This window comes from Trachymyrmex cornetzi, unplaced genomic scaffold, assembly GCF_001594075.2.
Source record: "Trachymyrmex cornetzi isolate Tcor2-1 unplaced genomic scaffold, Tcor1.1 scaffold1656, whole genome shotgun sequence".
NCBI classification, from domain to species: Eukaryota; Metazoa; Arthropoda; class Insecta; order Hymenoptera; family Formicidae; genus Trachymyrmex; species Trachymyrmex cornetzi.
The window spans coordinates 195,347-214,452 of NW_017296263.1; the positions used below are offsets into that span (position 1 = coordinate 195,347).

Genomic DNA, 19,106 nt, shown 5'->3' on the forward strand with positions numbered 1-19,106 from the left:
AATAGGGTTGGGCACATATTTCGGTGCAACATCGCAAGAACGAAGCGTTGCTACGAGAAACTTGAAACGCGCCGACATAATGCATCCCTTGTATGCATCGCGCGAAAAAGAACAATCTTAATAAAAAGATTGCCGAGCGAAAGGCGATGGGAAAAAAGGGAAAGACAACGCGTGAAGACGAAAGACACACGCGTATCGCGGGAGGGCTCGAAATGGCAGTGTGTAGACTAAGCTTTTGGCAGCGAATCAGGTATTCCATCTACTTCTGTCATGTACCCGCCTGGTCTCCTCTCGATCACAATGATTCCCAGATTTTTTCTACAGTGTGTCAAAAAAGATGTTGCTGTTGTCAAGGACATGTCAACCTCACACGCTAAATGAGACTCACATAGTCGAGAAACTCTACAAATGTATATCTTCATATAATATCTGTTTATAATTTAATAAAGTATATGTTCCAAAATCTATCTCCATAAAATGCGTTCGATAATACAGATTATAAAAATTTTTACATACATCTTTATTTCCTGTATATGCATGTGCATGAAAATATAGCTTCAATATGCATATATCAATAGCAATAATATCGGAGCGCTAATACAGGCCGGTATTCGTAGTCAATTTGATTGTCTTAAGCACAGTCTTAAGATGTCATAAGCCAATCAGAGGACCGTATTAGCATCTTAAGACATTACTTAAGACGGTCTTAAAATAAGAACTATGAATACCGGCCATAGAGACGTAATTGTCTTTGCTTTTGGACGATTATTTAAAGATTTGTACAGTATTTGCGCGTTTAAAAACCAAGATAGTCCATCAAACGTAGCATCGCTCACTGTAATGCATAAATGCATATAGTATGAAATATGAATAGACGGAGCATTGCCTCCTTTACACACTTATTTCTGTTCTACGTCTATGAATAAATGTCATTTGTTTCAGTTCCAGATATATCGAACGCATAACATATTACATAAAGCGTTTTCTACCATCTATTACTAAGACTGTGTTCCAAAGTTCACTACCAGTACTACAAATCTATAGAGCGCACGTAACGTAAACTATAAATTTTTAGAGCTGACACTGAATTTTGAAACAGCCTAAATATTGATATGTTTTTATTGTTTTACATTAATTAATCTAAACTGATCTAAACATTTGTTATTTCTTTGAGCTGTACTCATTACTCATAATCTATGGCCTTTTTTCTCTTTCTTTTTATAAATTAAAACGTATATATGGTTGTTTTATTTTAAATATAAAAAATATAATAAAGTACAATTGAAAAAAATGGGAGGAATTGCATTCCTCTTCATGATCGATATTATACTCACTCTGCTTGTTAAATGTACGACTTCTTCAGTTATCCCTCGTTGAATTGTCGTTCCACTAGTGATGGTACGAGATAACTCCAACGAAAATTCTGCACAAACAATGCAACAAACACTACATATATAGAAAAATTATATACTGATATATAAATATCTTTATCATAAATCATAAAATTTAAATAGCACAATTCTAAATTTCCAACATTTTTCATGCGTAACATATATTCAATTTATTATTATGCAAACAAAATAAATTTGTTTAAATTTGCTTATTCGGCATAATTGTAATAATTTAAGCAAAGGAGAATTTTTTTTTCAAGATTTTTATAAAGTATAATAAATATTACTTACCTTTTTTTCTTTTGGATGTAGTACTCATTCGCGAATTAAATGCCATTATTATGTGTGTTCAATCATTCAATGTTACATTATTATTCTGAAACAGACATAAATAAAGGCTAATACAATTTAAGCTTTAAATTAACTTCACGTAAATTAACTTCACCATTAGTTTTGCAGGGAATGGAAGTAACTCGTTACTTGTAACGAAGTTACAGTTACAAGTTACTTTTTTGGTAACTTTACTAGTAACTGCGTTACTTTTTTTCTTTGGTAACTGTAACGGTAACGAAGTTACATTTCTTTGATAACGGTAACGAATTTTACAGTTACTTTTATCGTTACTTTGCACATGATTGGACACGATACGACACAAGCTATTTACACTGTAAAAAAATTTCGTAAATTTACACATATAATAAATGTAAAATAGATTACATGATTAGTTCTGATGTAAATATAAAAGATCATGCAATTTTACAGAAATTATGTAATTCCACAAAAATTATGTAAATTTATTTTTATTGTGTAATTTTGTAATTATACTTCCACAGTCTGCTTAGTCCCAAATCAAGAAATTATTTTTATTTGCATATTGCAAATTTACAAATGTGTGGACGTTTACAACTATTATGGTGGATCTCAAAATTATCCAGCATAATAGTTGTAATTTTAAACAATTCTTTACAATGCGCTTGAGACTAGAGAAGCCTCTAGGCTCGTCCGCTGCGATTGACGTAGATTTAAAAAAAAATAACGGAAAAGTAACGAAAAGTTACTTTCTCAAGTAACGGTAACTGTAACGAGTTACTTTTAAAAATCGGTAACTAGTAACGGTAACTTGTTCCTTTTTCTATTCGCTAACGAGTAACTGTAACTTGTTACTTTTAAAAAGTAACTTTCCATTCCCTGTAGTTTTGTTACATATTAGTTGCAATATACTTATTAATGTGGAAAGAATATGTATACCTCTCAATAATTATTTCAAAATAATAATTTATATATATTATGATAAATTTTTTACGTAAACAAATTTTATTTTTTTATATGCCTATATAAACGCTAATATATCATTGCGATATCATCATTAAACACATCGTTGCTAAATGTTTTCCAGATAAATTTCAAGAAAGAGCTTGCAAATTCTTGAAGTCTCTCTTTCGAGCAGTAGGTAACTTATCTACATCAAAGAATCAAGAAAACACAACAGATTTATCCACGGAAATCTTATAAAGTTATCATCAATCGCAATGTCTAATATCTGTTTAAATCTGCATTTAAAATGAAGAATATAATGAAACCTGTGATAGTTGCCAACTATAGAAGCCAACTATAGATTGATTTACGGACAAAATAAAAATTATAGAGAAAGAATTATAACTCTGACAGTATAACTTAAGTAAATTGCAATACAATATGGAAAAATAAAGAATATTAGTTTTTAAAATGGAGCATAGGTATATTTTAAGACGAGGGTGACGGGGAAGATTTCTCTCTTTCCTGTGCCTGTGGCGCGGAAAATCGCGGCGTTTACGACAGTCCTTGATTTTGCCGTCGAGTGCCGTAATTCATTACCTAATGCCCAGAGCCAACGACGATAAGTTGTGTGTAATGCACGGATGATTAAAGTAAGCATCTTAGTGGATCAACCTTTGGTTTGAGAGATCCGAGATCTATTTCCGACACGCGGACAGTCGTAGCTGTCCGTCGCGATTGGCTGACTCCGCCGGCTCGTCGCGGTGTTGGCCGCATTTTCATTCGTTTCTCCGTTAATCGGGTCACTTCCGCTATTCGATTTTCGCATCACCGAAGTGCCACACTGAATCGCGGGATTGATGCGCGAAATGATTCATCCTTGGGGAAACTGCAACGCGCGCGTCAGATCATAACTTGAATGTAATTTCAATTTTTAATTTTCGAAATATATACTCTACATCGTCTTTAATTTTTGCATTAATTATAAAATTTTGTCAAATTAATACAAAAATAATTTATAGCTTTGTAATTATTATTAGCTCTCTTTATTACGATTGCAATCATTGATGCAATAAACGCAAATTATGTGCTAATCCATGATTTTTTTAGACGTTTCACTAGAATGAAAATATATTGGCCTTGTGTTAGTGAACGATACAGCAGCTTACGTGGTCTAAACACATGGCCCCGGAGTTATCATTAGGAAGAAAACTTTTTCTCAAATACAGGTCGCGATCAAAGATTAGCAATTTACATAGTACTCCTATCAGTAATTTAATTAAAAAACAAAAGATAAATTCACATCCCCAAATAACAATAAATTTATAAATTTGTCTATCTAACTAACAATTTTTTAATATTATAGGAAAAATGTTTAAACACCAATAAAATCAAATTAATTCCTTTGTCATTAATTAATTGCCGCAAAAAATTTAACAGGCCAAAAAAAGCAAAATTATAAAAATTTTGTGAATGTTAATGAATTGATTGACTTGAAATTACAGTAAAAGTAATTAATTACATTATCAGCTTCTATTACCCTCAGCAAAGTAAACCAAGCTTCGTTTGCGTAGTTTACTAAATAAAATTTACGCGCAAATTTCTACAGTGTCGGCATGTATGTATAACTCTGTTTATACGAAACTAAAAACTTGGCCTTCCTACGGTTTGATTCATTGGATGCTTGACTCTGGGAAACCGTGCCAGGAAAATAGTGCAGCTATTTTATGAAGTACCTTGAGCACGACTAGAGCGATGCATTGCATTTGGCCAAAAATTTCAGGCTGTGTACATTATCACGGTTGGCCGTCTCACTGTTTTGATCGCGAGAAAAATTCGCATTCTTGACGATCTTTAGGACATAGCTAAACATATTTTGTAAATATTAATATACTATCGTATAATGTAATACTTAAAAAATCGTATAATATATTTGTTTAATAAATATATTATCAATTTGTAATTCTAAGTACTAAACGAATCAACGAAAAAGTGAATTGTATAAATACTATTACAGAATAACATTAAAATAAAATTAAAAATTTCAAAAAATCTTGTACACCTTATTTTTTAATTAAATTTTTTAATTAATAGAGTTTATATTATGTTACTTTTCTTTCAATTTAATATATGGGATATAAAAGTTGTCTTAATAGAACAAACTATTCAGTTACTTAAGTGTAATATTTCGAAAATTAAGACCGACACGAACAGACGTTTAGTTGACGGCGACACCGAATCCAGACCATAACTAATTAACCACATTTATTAATCTGTGTCTGCCTCGTTGAAGTGAAATATCATATATCATCACAACGGGGTCTCCTCGTTCAGGAAGACTATCATCACGCTTTCGTTTTCGCAACGTGCTACGCTTTCGCATGGCAGAATGTCAGTATTTTATACATGTCACTTAAAACAAATCGGACGGTATGACAAATAGATCATAAAATTATTATTGTTACTATCAAGATCAATTGCAAGTGTCATTCGCTACAATTTGAGCGACCAATAACTTTTCTCGTTCAAAGCGATAAGTGATCGTAGTTATTGATACACTTATCTGATTCGAGTATTCGACTTCTAGTATTGATTCAGAATTATAATTCTGACAAATTTAAATCTTAATATTATATAGACAGAGTAGAATAATAATATAATATTTACAATGTTAACGAAGTAGATTTTATAAATGACATTAGTTATAATAGACTTCGTTTCAATTGTAGTATCTTCATATATAAAAAATATATAGATAATTGTATATTTATGCCTATAACATTGGTTAAACTTTAAATGAATTTCTCGATATATCGATACTAATCGAAGACGACAGCGTTTACATTTCTAACAAGTATGATATTTTGTACTTGCACACATACATACATAAACCGTTCACAGCAGAATATACATGTCAGAAGTGTAGGGTAAGTTGGACAGGGTGAGGTTCCTCGACGAACGGAGCGAGAGACGACCTGACCTATCGAACGAGCTCTACATCGGAATCAGCACCTTAACGCTAACATTCGACACTTGCACAACACACTCGCGCGAAAATAGCACCAACGAGCTGAGCTGACACGAGACGAACGAGAGAAAGAAGAGACAACAGCCAGAAAGGGAAATGTGATCAGGGGAGAAAGAAGAACATAACTGTCCTGGGGGGAGAGAAAGAGGAGAGAGCTATGCACTGACCTCCAGGACCTTCGAGACTGCCTCGGCTTTCACTCACCAACCCTCGGATTATCGGCTTTAACACGTAAAGGGGAAAGCAATTGAATTACGTATACAAAATGATCTTCCTCGTCGATCTCCGTCGACGTCGCCGAGTCACTCGCTCGCCACTTCGACTACCTAGGAATCCCCGAATAAATCGCCCGAGCCAGTGAGGAAGCCAGCCGACGGCTATCTCGAGACTGCTACCAATGCCAGCGACAACGCGTCCCGATGCCCGAACGCAGTTTCTTCTTCTTCTTCTCTTCTCTACCTCCTCATCGCCATCGATAATCTCTTCGACATGATGCTCCGAATTGCTTTCTTAAATTTTTCCTCTTAATCGCTATACCTCAATTCTGTTCTTCAAACATTACGTTAGTCCTACAGGACGATAAAATTCCCTCCTATTTTTAAATTGAACTACACCTGAATTGATGTAGTCGTTACTCAATTAGATCTTCTTCTGCGGTAATTGTAAAGTGTGAGTTAAGCAGTGTGTACGTCAGTGTGTATATATATATATATATATAAATTTTTTTCTGAAAATGTTCATACAACTTGTTATTTTATTCATTTAAAAAATACTAAATCACGAATAATTAATGAAATATTTTTTAAATCCTTAATCTTTTAGTATTAACCTTAATATTATTAAATATTTTCTAATTTATTTACTATTTTTTTTATTCCTTAATTAATTTTCAAAAAATAATTGTTGAAAATAAAGTAATGTAAAACTCTTTCTCTCTCTTTGATAAAATCAGCTATTTTTCTACTTATAAAATGTTTTTATTTTTGATGTAATAAACCATTTTTGTTTTACAAACTAAAATGAGAACAACTGCTGCGAAATCATTGTTATGGGGTTTGCATGTGCTAATTCGTAGCGCGGTCAATTGGCCGAGTTTCGGCCGCTTCTAATAATAATCGATGCCTGCACGTCTCTCCAGGGATTTCTCTTCACGGATCCAAATCGATACCAAGACGACTAGCAGCGTTATACCGACTGCGATTTCTTTGCTACTAATCAGTTATGACGTATTTCGTTATTATACGCGACTTTTAAACTGGGAGCAGATGAGATCTATTTGCGTTACAATATGTAATACAACGTTGCAAATTTAACGTCATAAAAATGTTAATTATCCTGAAAAATTGTAGCGATTAACAACATTTTAACGTAATATAAAATTTTGGCGAACAAACACTAAAATTTTGCAATGTTGAAAATGATGAAAGATTATATATACTGCTATTTTTTAAATTATAATTTTTAAAGATTTGAATTGTATTAACTCTGAACATAAAACAAACCTAAATCCAATGTGAGAATGCCTTATTCAGTCTAATGAAGGCATTCGCGAAAAAATGAGATTGGCGAGAAGAAAGCAACATTTATGTATCGATTTATCGTTCGCAAATTTTTATCTATCTATCGATGTAGTTACGAGGAACTCAAAGAATTGTGCAATTTTTCGGCTTCGCCGATGAAGTGCAGGATCGTAAAGTTCGAGCTACAATTAATAAATAAATCTTGAATAAAAAAACAGGAGAAAGGAAGGAGGGATTTTCTTGTTAGAATAGCAAATGCTTTGTAAATGATACCAAGAAATACAAGCAAACGTTACAAGTATTCTTGGCATCTACACATCTTTGGTATCTTAGGTATTGCCAAATTTTATTGCGATACAGTATATGTACACAACAGCTTTTCCTTATGTGATCAGGTTCGTCATGATAATATCATTAATACTCAGAATAATTTGCAATGACGTGTCTGCTGTGCAATCAATTATCCCGCCTGAAAAAAATGTTTTCCGTATACAAGACAATAATACATGTAAAAAGGAAACGATAGTGAAAAGATCGAATTCGGACGAGCAAGTTCCTAATAAGAGATTTGACAAAAATATAGATTTAGAGGATACGTTCAATCCTGAACGAAAAAAAACTAAATTCTTAGCACAGAAATTAGCGAAGGAAGCTCTCGATTCACCGCAATTACAACGTAATATAAAGATATTGGCAAATCTGAGCGGGACTGTACAGAATCATTCTAACATGAAAGATTTACTGGTAGATAGAATGAAAAGTAAACCAACAGTAAGTACGAGAAAACTGAATGAATTATTAAATCGTGACAAAAAAAGGAAAAGAAAGAAAAATAAACATGGATTAAAACGGTACGAAGAACATCCTTGGTTACGCAAGCAAAATCATATTAAGGTGAATAAAAGAAAGATCTTATTATTTTTCTACTTAAATATTAATTTCATTAGTAACATTTATTCTCTAGAAGAAACGACGAAAAATAAATCTACCTGTTAATATCGATGAGACAAACCAAAATACTGTGAATAAAATGATTAAAAACAACATTGCTGAACGACACTTTGAAAAAGACAAAGGTCGCTCAAGACAAAGGCATCGAAAAATCAACGGAATGCCAAATAAGAAGATTAAACGCTTAATGCGCAAAAAGGATTTTAAAAAAGATTCCAGGAATCATGGATTTGTATCTTTGGAGTATTATAATAACGACAATGTCGAACCAATTAAAATGCAATCAAAAGATGAAACAGAGATTGGAAACGACAGAATCGCCAGGCAAATCTCAAACGGTTCTCTCTTTGCCAGAAAATCATTAATCAATCGTTCGCAATTCAAGCAGCAATTCACAGACAGAGATTCGTATGATAAAGATTTAACTTACGATTATGAATTGTTAAAACCTTGGGAGATCGATCACTCTGTGATCGGTCAAGCAAATGAAGATAACGCTGTCGATTACGCATCTACATACTTGCCGATACTGACCGATCAGAAAACCGATTCAGGAAGTCTGTACATCCCTGAAGTAACACAGAAAGATTATCAGTTTCAATTAGTATCGAATATTAATCGACCTAAAGAAAGCATATACATCAATGAGATGGAATCTCCTACCGAAAATTTTGTCAATTCTGATCTTGATTTCGCGAAAGTTCTTACTACCAGTGCGGATATCATTCTTGGTCCGCAAATCGAAGTTGAACATATTCCTAGCGATGTGCTACAATATCAGGATCTAAGAGTTCCTCGTCTGTATTCAAATTTAAATATTATACCAGAGATGAGCAAACCTCAAGAAGTGCAAGTGCTCTATTCCGGTACTTCAATGAATGTGCCACACATCCTTCGCAAAATTCCGGGAACTTTGAATGTCTACATCGCTGAGAAGGATGTTGGACCTGCAATAGCGCGTTTATCTAATGATTATCCTGTTATTTCCACGAGTCAAGTCATACACAAAATTATCAATCACGCTCCGGTATTTTCTCAATCAACTGTCAATCGACCAATAGAACATGTCTTGATTCCCGATCGAGAAAATGATATCAAACGGAATTGGTACAACAATGGTAAGAAACAAGGGTTAATTAAGGAGAAACAGAAAGCGATTCGAATTATTCATGGACCATTCCAAAGCGATGATGACACAAATAACAAATCAACGAACGACCAAATGCGTGATAATCTTGCACCTGTGATTTCAATAAAGACGGAAGAAATACAACGTGCGAATGTTTCTGCGACGTTAAACGAAACCAAGGAAGTTGCCAATCAGATATTGGAGAAGATTGTTGACGAATTGGAAGAAATTAAATCAAATCGAGCCACTGAAAATGAACAGATAGAAGGTTACTGCATAACCTTAATTTGCTTTAAATTCGATATTTAATTAATACTTGGCATCAAATATCAATAAGTTCTCTTTAAGAAATTTCGACTAACCAATATATCTATATCTTATTAATATAAAATTAAAATTTATGCATTATTTTGGAAGTCCAAGGCCAGCCATGTACGTTCACTGAAAAAAAATATAGTCAATTTTAATAAATGTTTAGTTGAATACATGCCAACTAAATATTTATTAAATATAAAGATATATTTATTTGATACAAGAAATGTTAATTTGATTTAACAACCAATTTTTTTTTACTAAACAAATATTTATTTACTGTAAGTAAATATTTAGTTGGCAGTATTGAACTAAATATTTATTAAAATTGACCATATTTTTTTCTCAGTATTCAAATAAACTTGTACAAATGGCTTACGCAAGCATATTTAACAAGTTTACTTGAACGAATGTGGCCAGCCTAAGAGAGCTTAATGTTAAAAATTCAAATAAACTTGTACAAATGGCTTATGCAAGCATATTTAACAAGTTTACTTGAACGAATGTGGCCAGCCTAAGAGAGCTTAATGTTAAAACAAAATATTGCTAAATAATGCTTTTCCAACATAGGTTTGCCTTGCAAGATATCGGGTTCGTGGATAACTATTCAGGGTGGAGTGCGAATCGACATGAAAGTTACTAATCGCACCATAAACGTGACCCTCGCAAAATTATCACCTCCGCCCGCTCATCAAGGTTTATTGAATCCTGCCTGGAATTTAACCGGATATGCACCATTTACGAAGGGTGGACCGTTTTCCTTACTTGCCATTGACAATCGCACGAAATCTCTGGCGGTGTTCGCAGGTACGATAGGCGACAGAGTAAATTAATTTTTTAGCATTTGATAAATATTACACGCGAGGAATCAGTCAAAAATTTTAAAAAAGATTTATAATAATATACACAGGTGCGTGTAGAGTATGCCAGGGTATCGACACGATAGTGGGTGTTTGGTCAATTGCTCGTAGCCCACAGGATTGCAGAGAGTTTCAGATAGCTACAAATATCTACAACGATATATTTCGCCGAACTAAACTGTCGTCAGAAATGAAAAAACAACATCAAGAGATCGTACGGTTACTTCAAAAAGGTAACAAGGATAATAGAACCGCTGAAATCTCGATGAATAATATAGTTCAACAAAATAGCACGTTGCAACCAAATAACACGCTGCAACAATACAAAGCAGAAAAGACTTAGATATCTCAACGAAAATGTAAAGAAACGTTAGAAAGACGATAAAAAAGTTCAGCGCTAAACAAAGTCTGTAAACAACAATAATTTATATAAACTCAAGAAAGTACGAGCAAATTGTTTAAAGATTAATAAATGTGTCAATATATTTTTTATCAATTTGACGTTACAACATAATTTAATGTATTAGAAAATATGTAGACAATTTTTAATAAACTTTGAATAAATATGATTAGAAATTGAATTCTTCTTCTTGAGTCAGAATACTGATCTTTCGACTTCAATTCGATCATCTTTTAATAATTTAAATGCATGTAATATTTGTCTCTCATATTGCTATTTGTACCAAATACAATCGATCTATCTTAATTCTGGTAAACATTGTCGAATAGCATTCATACCAGACACAGAGATCTGTAATCAATTTAAATTTAATAATTATTAACAAAGAGATAATGTATAATATGTATTACCTTCAGTGTTCCAATTTCTCTATTTTGATTATCCTTGATCGGCAACAACATATATTTGCACTCATCACCAAGCGCATATTTTTTTATATTAAAAGTTGCATAACTAAAAGAAATGTGAATAGAGAAATTAGTTATTAAAAATATTAAATCTCAAATCAATTTTATAAAACCATAAAATTAAAGATTATTGTAAGAAAAAACACGAAGTAATAGATATTGATTTCTATATACTTGCAATAATATTATGAACATTCCAAATAAAATAGATTTAATAGATCATTATACTTGCCCTACTTCCTCGCAATCTTTAACTTCCCTTTCCTCGGGTAATGGTTCACTAATAACAGTAAAATTGATATTTGGACTTATGTCTTCGGCTAACATGGCGCGCAAATTTTCTCTTTGTATGGGATGTGTCACTTCATTTATCCAAAATTCTAAAATTACGAAACTATTGTATTTATTTACGCTACATGCTTTCCGAATGATCATTTTTCTCATTTATAATTTACATCATATTTGTAGACGCGTCTTTTTATTAACTTATAATATTAATCTAAATATTTGCTGTTACGCATAAAGGTATATACTTTTCTTATAATTGTAGACCATTTCTTGAGCACTTGTTTTTGGTTTTTCCATGGAAATGGTCTCCATATCTTCGCCATGTTTCTCGAGGAAAGAATATTCTACGTAAAGCAAATGTATCTGATCGTCCTGCATCACGCAACTGTCGTCGAAAAATTGTATACTCACTATTTCTATAATTATCGCATCCTTTTCATTGCGCTGAAAAGAGCGTATTTAAATCAGAATTGCATTGAATTAATCTTCATACAATGTCACGTATACATTTGAAAATTGATATACTTTTAACGAAAATATGTTTAGGTATGCTTTTCCATCAGAAACGTGCTGGTGTACAATGCACTAATTTATTTGCATCAAGTATTATTAAAATGCTGTGTCGTAAAGTATGACAATTTATTGTGATAATAATATAATTTTCTTTAAATTTATGGATGATACATCTTCGATGAAAATTCTATTAGCTTATTCCGCAAATTTTAATTTTTTGCATTAAACAATAAAATCGGAAATTTGAATAAAATTTAATTGAATTTTTAAAAAATTATATAAATTCTGAAACTCAATTTACTGTAGCTATTTAACTTACAGCGTTAAATAACTAAACAGTATAAAATATATAGTCGGTAGCTTTTTTTATTACAGAAAATTTATGTTTGTAATCCAGCACTCTTTGTGGAGCATCTAAGTATAACTAATGGAACAGTCCCGTACGCAAATAGAGATGCCATTTTGGTAATCCTGCGCTTCCACGTTTAACGAGTTAGCTCCTGCAAGTGTTTTTGGATGACTAATTCAATACCGAGTTATTCAATCAGCATACATGAATACAGATGTAATAAATTATTAAATGTACTGGCAAAAGTCAGCAGACTCCTCTGCTTATACCTCTCCCAGTTTCTGTCCGAGAGAATCTCGTCCATATCCCGGATCGTGCTGTTTGATCCTTCGAGCAACGAAATATCCTGAATACGTCCGGAATCTCGATAATTTACAAATAACACGCTTTTGCTATTTCTCATACAATCGCGAAAGTTTTCCATATAACATGCTAAACATATCTTACATTCGCTAATAATGTTTTGAACTCCGCCACGCTTGGTGAATCCCTCGAAACATTATTTTCCTTACTCTCCTTACTTTTATCCGTTTTGTAATCTGGACTAATTAAAATTATTTTTCAAGTAGCAAAATTCAATTTTGCGAGCAATTTAAATAACATGAGAGAACACGAGATAGCAAAGAAGAAATCTCACTTCATTGCAATCGTTCCATTTTCTTCTTCAAACATTTCATTCGTTTCATTGATAGGCAATTCTTCATTATTTGAATTGACATAAAAATTTTCCTCGTCCGAGTTTTCAGTTTCATATTGAAAATCTATGATTTTGATAAAATGACGTTATGTATTGAAGTATTCAAAACATGCAATTAATATAATTTAATTCACCAATTGTCTTAATAATATTTGAATAATTGATTATAATATAATTGCTGCTAATGGCATACAATCCCAATCGACTTAATCATATACAAAAAAAGTATAAATATTTTTAATAAATTGCAGTTTTCAATCAAATATTCCAATCAAGTATATATACAAATCTTAATTATATACGATCGATCAATGTTACTTGAGTCTAATGGCGCTTGAGTATCCGTGTTTGAATCTTCAAACACCGAACTATCCTTTTGTTGCCGATCTCTGAACGACACTATATCGACGATATGTTTTGTAGAATGTTGAGGAAGTGGATTCTTAGATATATTCTTCTTTATTGAAGGCGCATGGATATCTTTCAACGAGCTTATACCGCCTTGCTTCTTAAAAGCTTCGACCATATCGACATTGCAGCTCAACCGGACCCACAACGATAGTTGGCCGAAATTAACGCCGAAGAAGGAACAAATTACACTGTTCACAGGAACGATATAATGCAACTTGTTTTGCGGATAATCTAAGATATCTTTGATGGAGACTTTCGCTCGGGCGAATGTGTAGCTAGTACCGTCTCGGCGAACAATGTTCACTCGGAAGATGAGGTATTCCGACAGCACATTTTTGAAGAATGAGAAGAGATCCGTTATACGATATACGCAGGACGAATTAAAAATCAGATTAGGGCACTTCATTCTCGGTGTATAAGCGGTCTTTTCGCCCCAAACATCCCAGCTTACGTAAATGTGAAGACTACATATATCATCTTCGTCGGGAATATTTGTAACCTAATCTCAATGAACATAACAAGATTATATTCTCCACTCCAAGAAACAATGGAAAATGTATGATATACTAACCGATGTAGAAAGTTGCAATCGCGAAATGTGAATCTCAATGAGACCTTGCCTGTCAGTAATTAATAAAGGATCCATTGGACACATTGGTAACATTATACTGTCGTTCAAACACTCGGTTGTGCAAGGTAATTTTCGCTTCTCCTGTAGGGACAGTGGATCTTTCGCTTTGCGCAAATGACATGTTAAATTACATTTGGGATAACGGGGCGATTTTAATCTTTTTATCTTTACCATCTTTTCTGCCTAAATAAAAATCATTGACATTACACTATGCTATAATTTAATGCTTCATGGAGAACTATTATAATTGCTTACGCAAACATCTTTACTAATATCTCGATATGATGATTTTCTGTGAGCCATACGACAGGAAGTAGCATCAAATATGTTTTTCATTGATGAACTCGCTAAGATGGTTGCAGGTTTTTTTTTGCATGCAAAATTGCAGTTCTTGGAGTAAAAGGCAGTCGATTTAAGAGAACAGCTCGTACAACGATCAGATTCTAAATTCGCAATAGTTTTTAAAATTATTGGAGGTATAATCACTTGTTATCGCACTTTTAGATGCGTTTGTTTTCGTATTAAAAGAGTTTGTAAAAATCTTAGATTAAATGATTATCATTACCGAAATCTTTCGTGGCTCCTGTATTAAAATCACGTTGCTTAATATCGCGAATAGTTTTTGTAGGAAGATTGTTGTTAACGTCAATTAACGGATCTTCGACCGCAGATACTTGATGATCCAAACATAGTTTTCCATCAACGTTAGTAAACGATAAGAATTCTTGCATAACATCGAATAAAATCAAAAACATTTGACCTAGTGTTATATTTGAATTTTCCAAATATGCGAATCTTTTCTGTAAATTCTCCTGCATAGCGCTTGATATATCACGCTGAGAAGATATTTCTCCACCACTGCAATAGATACTAGTGATATTAAAACTCTAATTTTTTAATTTTTAATAATGTTAAAAAATATGAAAAACAAGGTATGAAACAAGATATATAAAGTTACAAAAAAATACAAAATCGTAGTAGAATATTAAAAATGCATGTATACAAAAAAATGTTATACACAACGATGTACTTATTTAAATAAATAGAATATATATAAAATGTATATATATTTATAAATAAATAGAATATATATAAAATGTATATATATTTATATCTTACAATATCGAGAAATTATTAGATTTTTGAACACACAAGGTTTTCTGTAATATGTACAAGTTATTGATTTCTGCGACACAAGGAATGCAAAGTATAAAATACCAATTACAATTATTGAATCAAGGGAATATGCAGAGAAAATCCTTGATTAAAAAATAGATATATGTCGCTCATGATACAATACCGAACGGTAGAGTTTCTGTCAACAATTAGAATCACCGAACAGTAGCTTCTCGAGGGGTACGACTTGCCTGTGCCTCTGAGCTACGTCCAAAATGCCCGCGCATTCTTTCTTAGGAGTGATCCTTGATGCATCCAAAGGAGTGTTAATTTGTGCTTGATCTAATAATTTTAATATTTTTTCTCGGGATAAAACACTCGTGCCATTCGCTTCCTGATTTTTCTTCCATTCCTTCAATGGCGATTGAGACGATGTCTTATCTTCATTATTTGAAATTATCATTGTATCCTGTTCCCTTGTGCTAGTAATAACGATTGTCTGTACTGATTTATCTGCCGATTGCCAATCTTCTCTAGTGTTACCAACAGTTTTTTCCAGTTGAATAATTTTATCGTACATTTCGCAACACTTTTTACATTGTTCCACACCCGATGGTACCGTTATTGTAAAGTCCTGCTTTTTATCTTGCGTATGCAAAGACTGGAAATATTACAAAACTGATAATGAGAATTAATCAAGCATTAAGCAATTTTTTAATTAAATATACAGTAGATATATATACTAACCGTTAATTGTATTGTCAAAACATCTATATTTGCCTGCAATTCTTGAAGTTTCGCGAGCAATCGCTCATTGGTAGCTTTTAATGCTATAATATTAACCTGCTCAATGTTGAAAGCAGTCTTCAAAATCTGTTGCTCCTGAGTGTCGTCGCAAAGTCTTTTTTTTAATTCAATATTCTCTACTTCAAATTGCCCGTATTTTGACGTAAGCATAATAAGTTCGTTATTGTGTTGTTGCAATATTTTAATTTCGTTCATAAGATCTCGTATCTGTTCGTCTTTTTCGCGTAATATAAATTGTGAAGTCTTTGCCTTCAACATCTGGTCATCGATCTCGGCTATGCGTGTTCTCTCCGAGGAAAGAACAGCCACTATTTCCTGATTATTTCTAATAAAATAATAAATTTTCAAATTTTAGAAATATACTATATTTAACCATTTTTCTCGTAATATCTAAGTTATAAATACATATATATTAAACAATTTATTATATCTACAAGAGAATGAGAGACTGATAGTAAATATACTTCGTCGTTAGTACAAGAGTTGTCTTCAAGTCATTAATTTCGGTAGTCAATGCAGTATTTTTCTCCTGGGTTGTCATTAATTTATCGTTTAATTGCTTCATTTGTCGCCACACCCGTATATACTCTACATTTTCCGCTACTTTCTCTTTTTGATTATTGGTTAAATATGCCAGTTCTTTCTCCAATTCTATTATACGACATGTCATGTCTTTCTTCTGCGCCTCCAATTTCTACGAACAAAAGTTGGACGCTAAGTAAGAATTATGTAATATTAATAACGAGCAAGTGTGTATGCTCTCGTAAAGTTGTGCTTCGTCCGAGTATCAAATCAAGCAAAGGAACTCATGCAATAACATTTTACATATTTTATGCTGTTTTACATTATTCCGCAAATTCGTTTTACTCTATATACGCAAAATATGACATTGATTGTGCCATACGAATGAAGTAGATGAGACAATATGAAGTTGAATATATAGTGCAAATATAGAGTTTATTCGGACTAGTTTTACCTCGATTTTAACGAGGTAATTTCGTATGTCGTTATCATCGTCCCCTGCCCCGACGATGCACTGACAGGATGGCGCTCTCACACGGTTATTCTCGCTTCGACACGTCCTAAAGATTCAGTATTTCAATGCGCCACGACATAATGAGTCATAGTATATACATATACCTAGTACATATACTTACACAATACCGGAAGACGATGGTCTAACGAGATTACGGCTGCGCGACGACGACCTGCCGCTCATTGTGTGACTCAACAATTGATTCTTCATCACGGCGATTTTCTCCTTCAGCTGAAACATTTAACAATATTTCAGAGAATATTCAGTTTTTTAATTTATGATCATACAGGTTATATATAATCCTTAGCATGCGTTAATTTCGTTAAAAAGTATCATGATATAACTTAATATTATTATGAACAATTTATTAGGTGTTAACCTTAATTTCTGCCGTTTTTTGTCTCCAAAATTGATTTGTTTCGAAGGAAAGATGAATGAATACCTTAATCAAAGTAATTTCTTCCATTTTCTACTTTATTACTAATTAATAACTTTATTACTAATTAATACTTTATTAATAATACTTTGATTAAAGGTATTTCCCTACGAAATAAATCAATTTTGGAGACGAAAAACGGTAAGAATTAAGTTTAACACCTAATAATAATCTATGTTGTACAAAAATAATGTACAATAGAATATTTACATTATTCTTTCGAGTGGAAGATCCAATTATTATGTCATGATACGAGAAAGAAAGAATTGCCATTACTTGGAGGTAAGTTACCTTGGTATTTTCAAGCTCGAGAGCAGCAGTTCTATTCTTATCATCGGCGATATCTAATGTTAATCCACACAATCTTGGATTACCAGCCAATCTAATCAGCTTCGTTCCGAGCCGCTTGATCTTGTCCTCCTGGCAGTTGGATAATTTCTTCAAATTACTTGCTTCATCGAGTAAACGTAGATACTTATCCTCCAGCTGATAACGATCGAGTTTGCAAACGAGATGACGTTCTCTAGGATCTTCCAATATTCAAAATGTTATTCACGCACTTTGCACATCGATTCGCGCGCGCTTGTATAGGAAATAAGGCTGCAAATCAGAGGAGTATCGAACAGCTGGCTATAAATTATCCAACTGGAATTATATACGACAGATACAAATGGATACGAACCTATAGCACTGATAATCGTGTCCACGCAGGAGCCTTCCTTTACAGGTAAGATGTCACGATTCGGATCGTCTGCCATTTTCAATCGGAATTCCGACGTCTTAGTAGATCAAACGAAAAGTATCGTCTACAATTTCGAGACGACGTTGATTAGCATGCGGATGTCAGCGGACACTGAAAATTCGACATGTAGCGTGGAATTAGCGCTATTCGTTCGCGAGATACTGTGAGCGCATCAAAAGGATTTAATTTGAAAAGAGACAACGCGTGACATATAGGAATAACGATTCTTCTAGATCATCATTGCCTCTTATGAGAGAGAGAGATCCAAATTACATTTATAAAATATCCTTCGCGCTGTCTTCGCCGAAATAACGATTTTTTCTCCAATCATTTGCACAAGAGTAATTAAACATGTCTGTCGATTTTGTTCCATTACCGATTTGCGAACGAGAGAATTCGAGTGATCGATAACACTCTGTGATTCTACGCTAACTTCAGTCTATAATAAACGATCATTCATCATGGTATAAAGTGCTGTTTACATTACCGTGATCATTTTTTTCGTGCGAAGAGTTTGACAAAAATATATCGGGTAGCGTTTGCAAATTTATTAATTACATCAATGTTATAATTTTTTATTTAATTTAACAATACAACTATTAGATATAATAAGTACATGTGTTAATTGTATTACATTTATATTGTTGAGTGGAAAATTATAATATTGATGTAAAGTTACTGTTAATTCAATGTTCTGCAAGATGTGAGTCGCGTGGAAGTGAATTAATGATTAATAACGCTATATAATAATAATAATAATATATATAC

The 19,106-nt window shown here is 32.8% G+C and overlaps 4 protein-coding genes across 5 annotated transcripts in view; 2 read left to right on the forward strand and 2 right to left on the reverse strand.

Moving 5' to 3' along the window:
- The window catches only part of Obsc (Obscurin), a 45,909-nt gene extending 39,855 nt beyond the window's left edge, over positions 1 to 6,054 (reverse strand). The window contains exons 1-3 of the mRNA XM_018504277.1: positions 5,841 to 6,054; positions 1,683 to 1,767; positions 1,335 to 1,423 (exon numbers count right to left, since the gene is read on the reverse strand). Coding sequence (XP_018359779.1) covers positions 1,335 to 1,423; positions 1,683 to 1,728 — 135 coding nt within the window. The 5' untranslated portion in view covers positions 1,729 to 1,767; positions 5,841 to 6,054. The remainder of the gene's footprint in view (positions 1 to 1,334; positions 1,424 to 1,682; positions 1,768 to 5,840) is intronic.
- Positions 6,055 to 7,400: 1,346 nt separating this feature from the next.
- LOC108759025 (uncharacterized) lies at positions 7,401 to 10,889 on the forward strand. 2 transcript variants are annotated; one of them, XM_018504279.1, is made up of 5 exons: positions 7,401 to 7,491; positions 7,589 to 8,087; positions 8,158 to 9,541; positions 10,156 to 10,392; positions 10,496 to 10,889. In XM_018504279.1, exons 1-5 carry the CDS (start codon positions 7,460 to 7,462, stop codon positions 10,786 to 10,788), a joined length of 2,445 nt encoding a protein of 814 aa, XP_018359781.1. In that variant the 5' UTR covers positions 7,401 to 7,459; the 3' UTR covers positions 10,789 to 10,889. The 2 variants fall into 2 exon arrangements, with proteins under 2 accessions (XP_018359781.1, XP_018359782.1); XM_018504280.1 differs by having other exon boundaries at positions 10,476 to 10,533.
- Positions 10,890 to 11,110: 221 nt separating this feature from the next.
- Positions 11,111 to 19,106, reverse strand: part of LOC108759027 (uncharacterized) — a 14,135-nt gene continuing 6,139 nt past the window's right edge. The window contains exons 2-15 of the mRNA XM_018504282.1: positions 18,279 to 18,449; positions 17,888 to 18,126; positions 17,282 to 17,391; positions 17,101 to 17,206; positions 16,589 to 16,818; positions 16,065 to 16,449; positions 15,569 to 15,978; positions 14,767 to 15,059; positions 14,457 to 14,644; positions 14,142 to 14,384; positions 11,846 to 12,044; positions 11,545 to 11,692; positions 11,256 to 11,358; positions 11,111 to 11,196 (exon numbers count right to left, since the gene is read on the reverse strand). Of these exons, the coding sequence (XP_018359784.1) occupies positions 11,143 to 11,196; positions 11,256 to 11,358; positions 11,545 to 11,692; positions 11,846 to 12,044; positions 14,142 to 14,384; positions 14,457 to 14,644; positions 14,767 to 15,059; positions 15,569 to 15,978; positions 16,065 to 16,449; positions 16,589 to 16,818; positions 17,101 to 17,206; positions 17,282 to 17,391; positions 17,888 to 18,126; positions 18,279 to 18,354 (2,784 nt within the window). The 5' untranslated portion in view covers positions 18,355 to 18,449 and the 3' untranslated portion in view covers positions 11,111 to 11,142. The remainder of the gene's footprint in view (positions 11,197 to 11,255; positions 11,359 to 11,544; positions 11,693 to 11,845; positions 12,045 to 14,141; positions 14,385 to 14,456; positions 14,645 to 14,766; positions 15,060 to 15,568; positions 15,979 to 16,064; positions 16,450 to 16,588; positions 16,819 to 17,100; positions 17,207 to 17,281; positions 17,392 to 17,887; positions 18,127 to 18,278; positions 18,450 to 19,106) is intronic.
- The window catches only part of cpa (F-actin-capping protein subunit alpha), a 3,664-nt gene continuing 2,988 nt past the window's right edge, over positions 18,431 to 19,106 (forward strand). The window contains exon 1 of the mRNA XM_018504267.1: positions 18,431 to 18,464. Coding sequence (XP_018359769.1) covers positions 18,431 to 18,464 — 34 coding nt within the window. The remainder of the gene's footprint in view (positions 18,465 to 19,106) is intronic.

Bases quoted from the DNA above. Each gene is read 5' to 3' on its own strand.
- LOC108759025 (XM_018504279.1), top strand. From the start codon at position 7,460: ATGATACCAAGAAATACAAGCAAACGTTACAA. The intron at 8,088-8,157 runs GTGAATAAAAGA...TTTATTCTCTAG, and splicing joins GCAAGCAAAATCATATTAAG to AAGAAACGACGAAAAATAAA. The intron at 10,393-10,495 runs GTACGATAGGCG...TAATATACACAG, and splicing joins ATCTCTGGCGGTGTTCGCAG to GTGCGTGTAGAGTATGCCAG.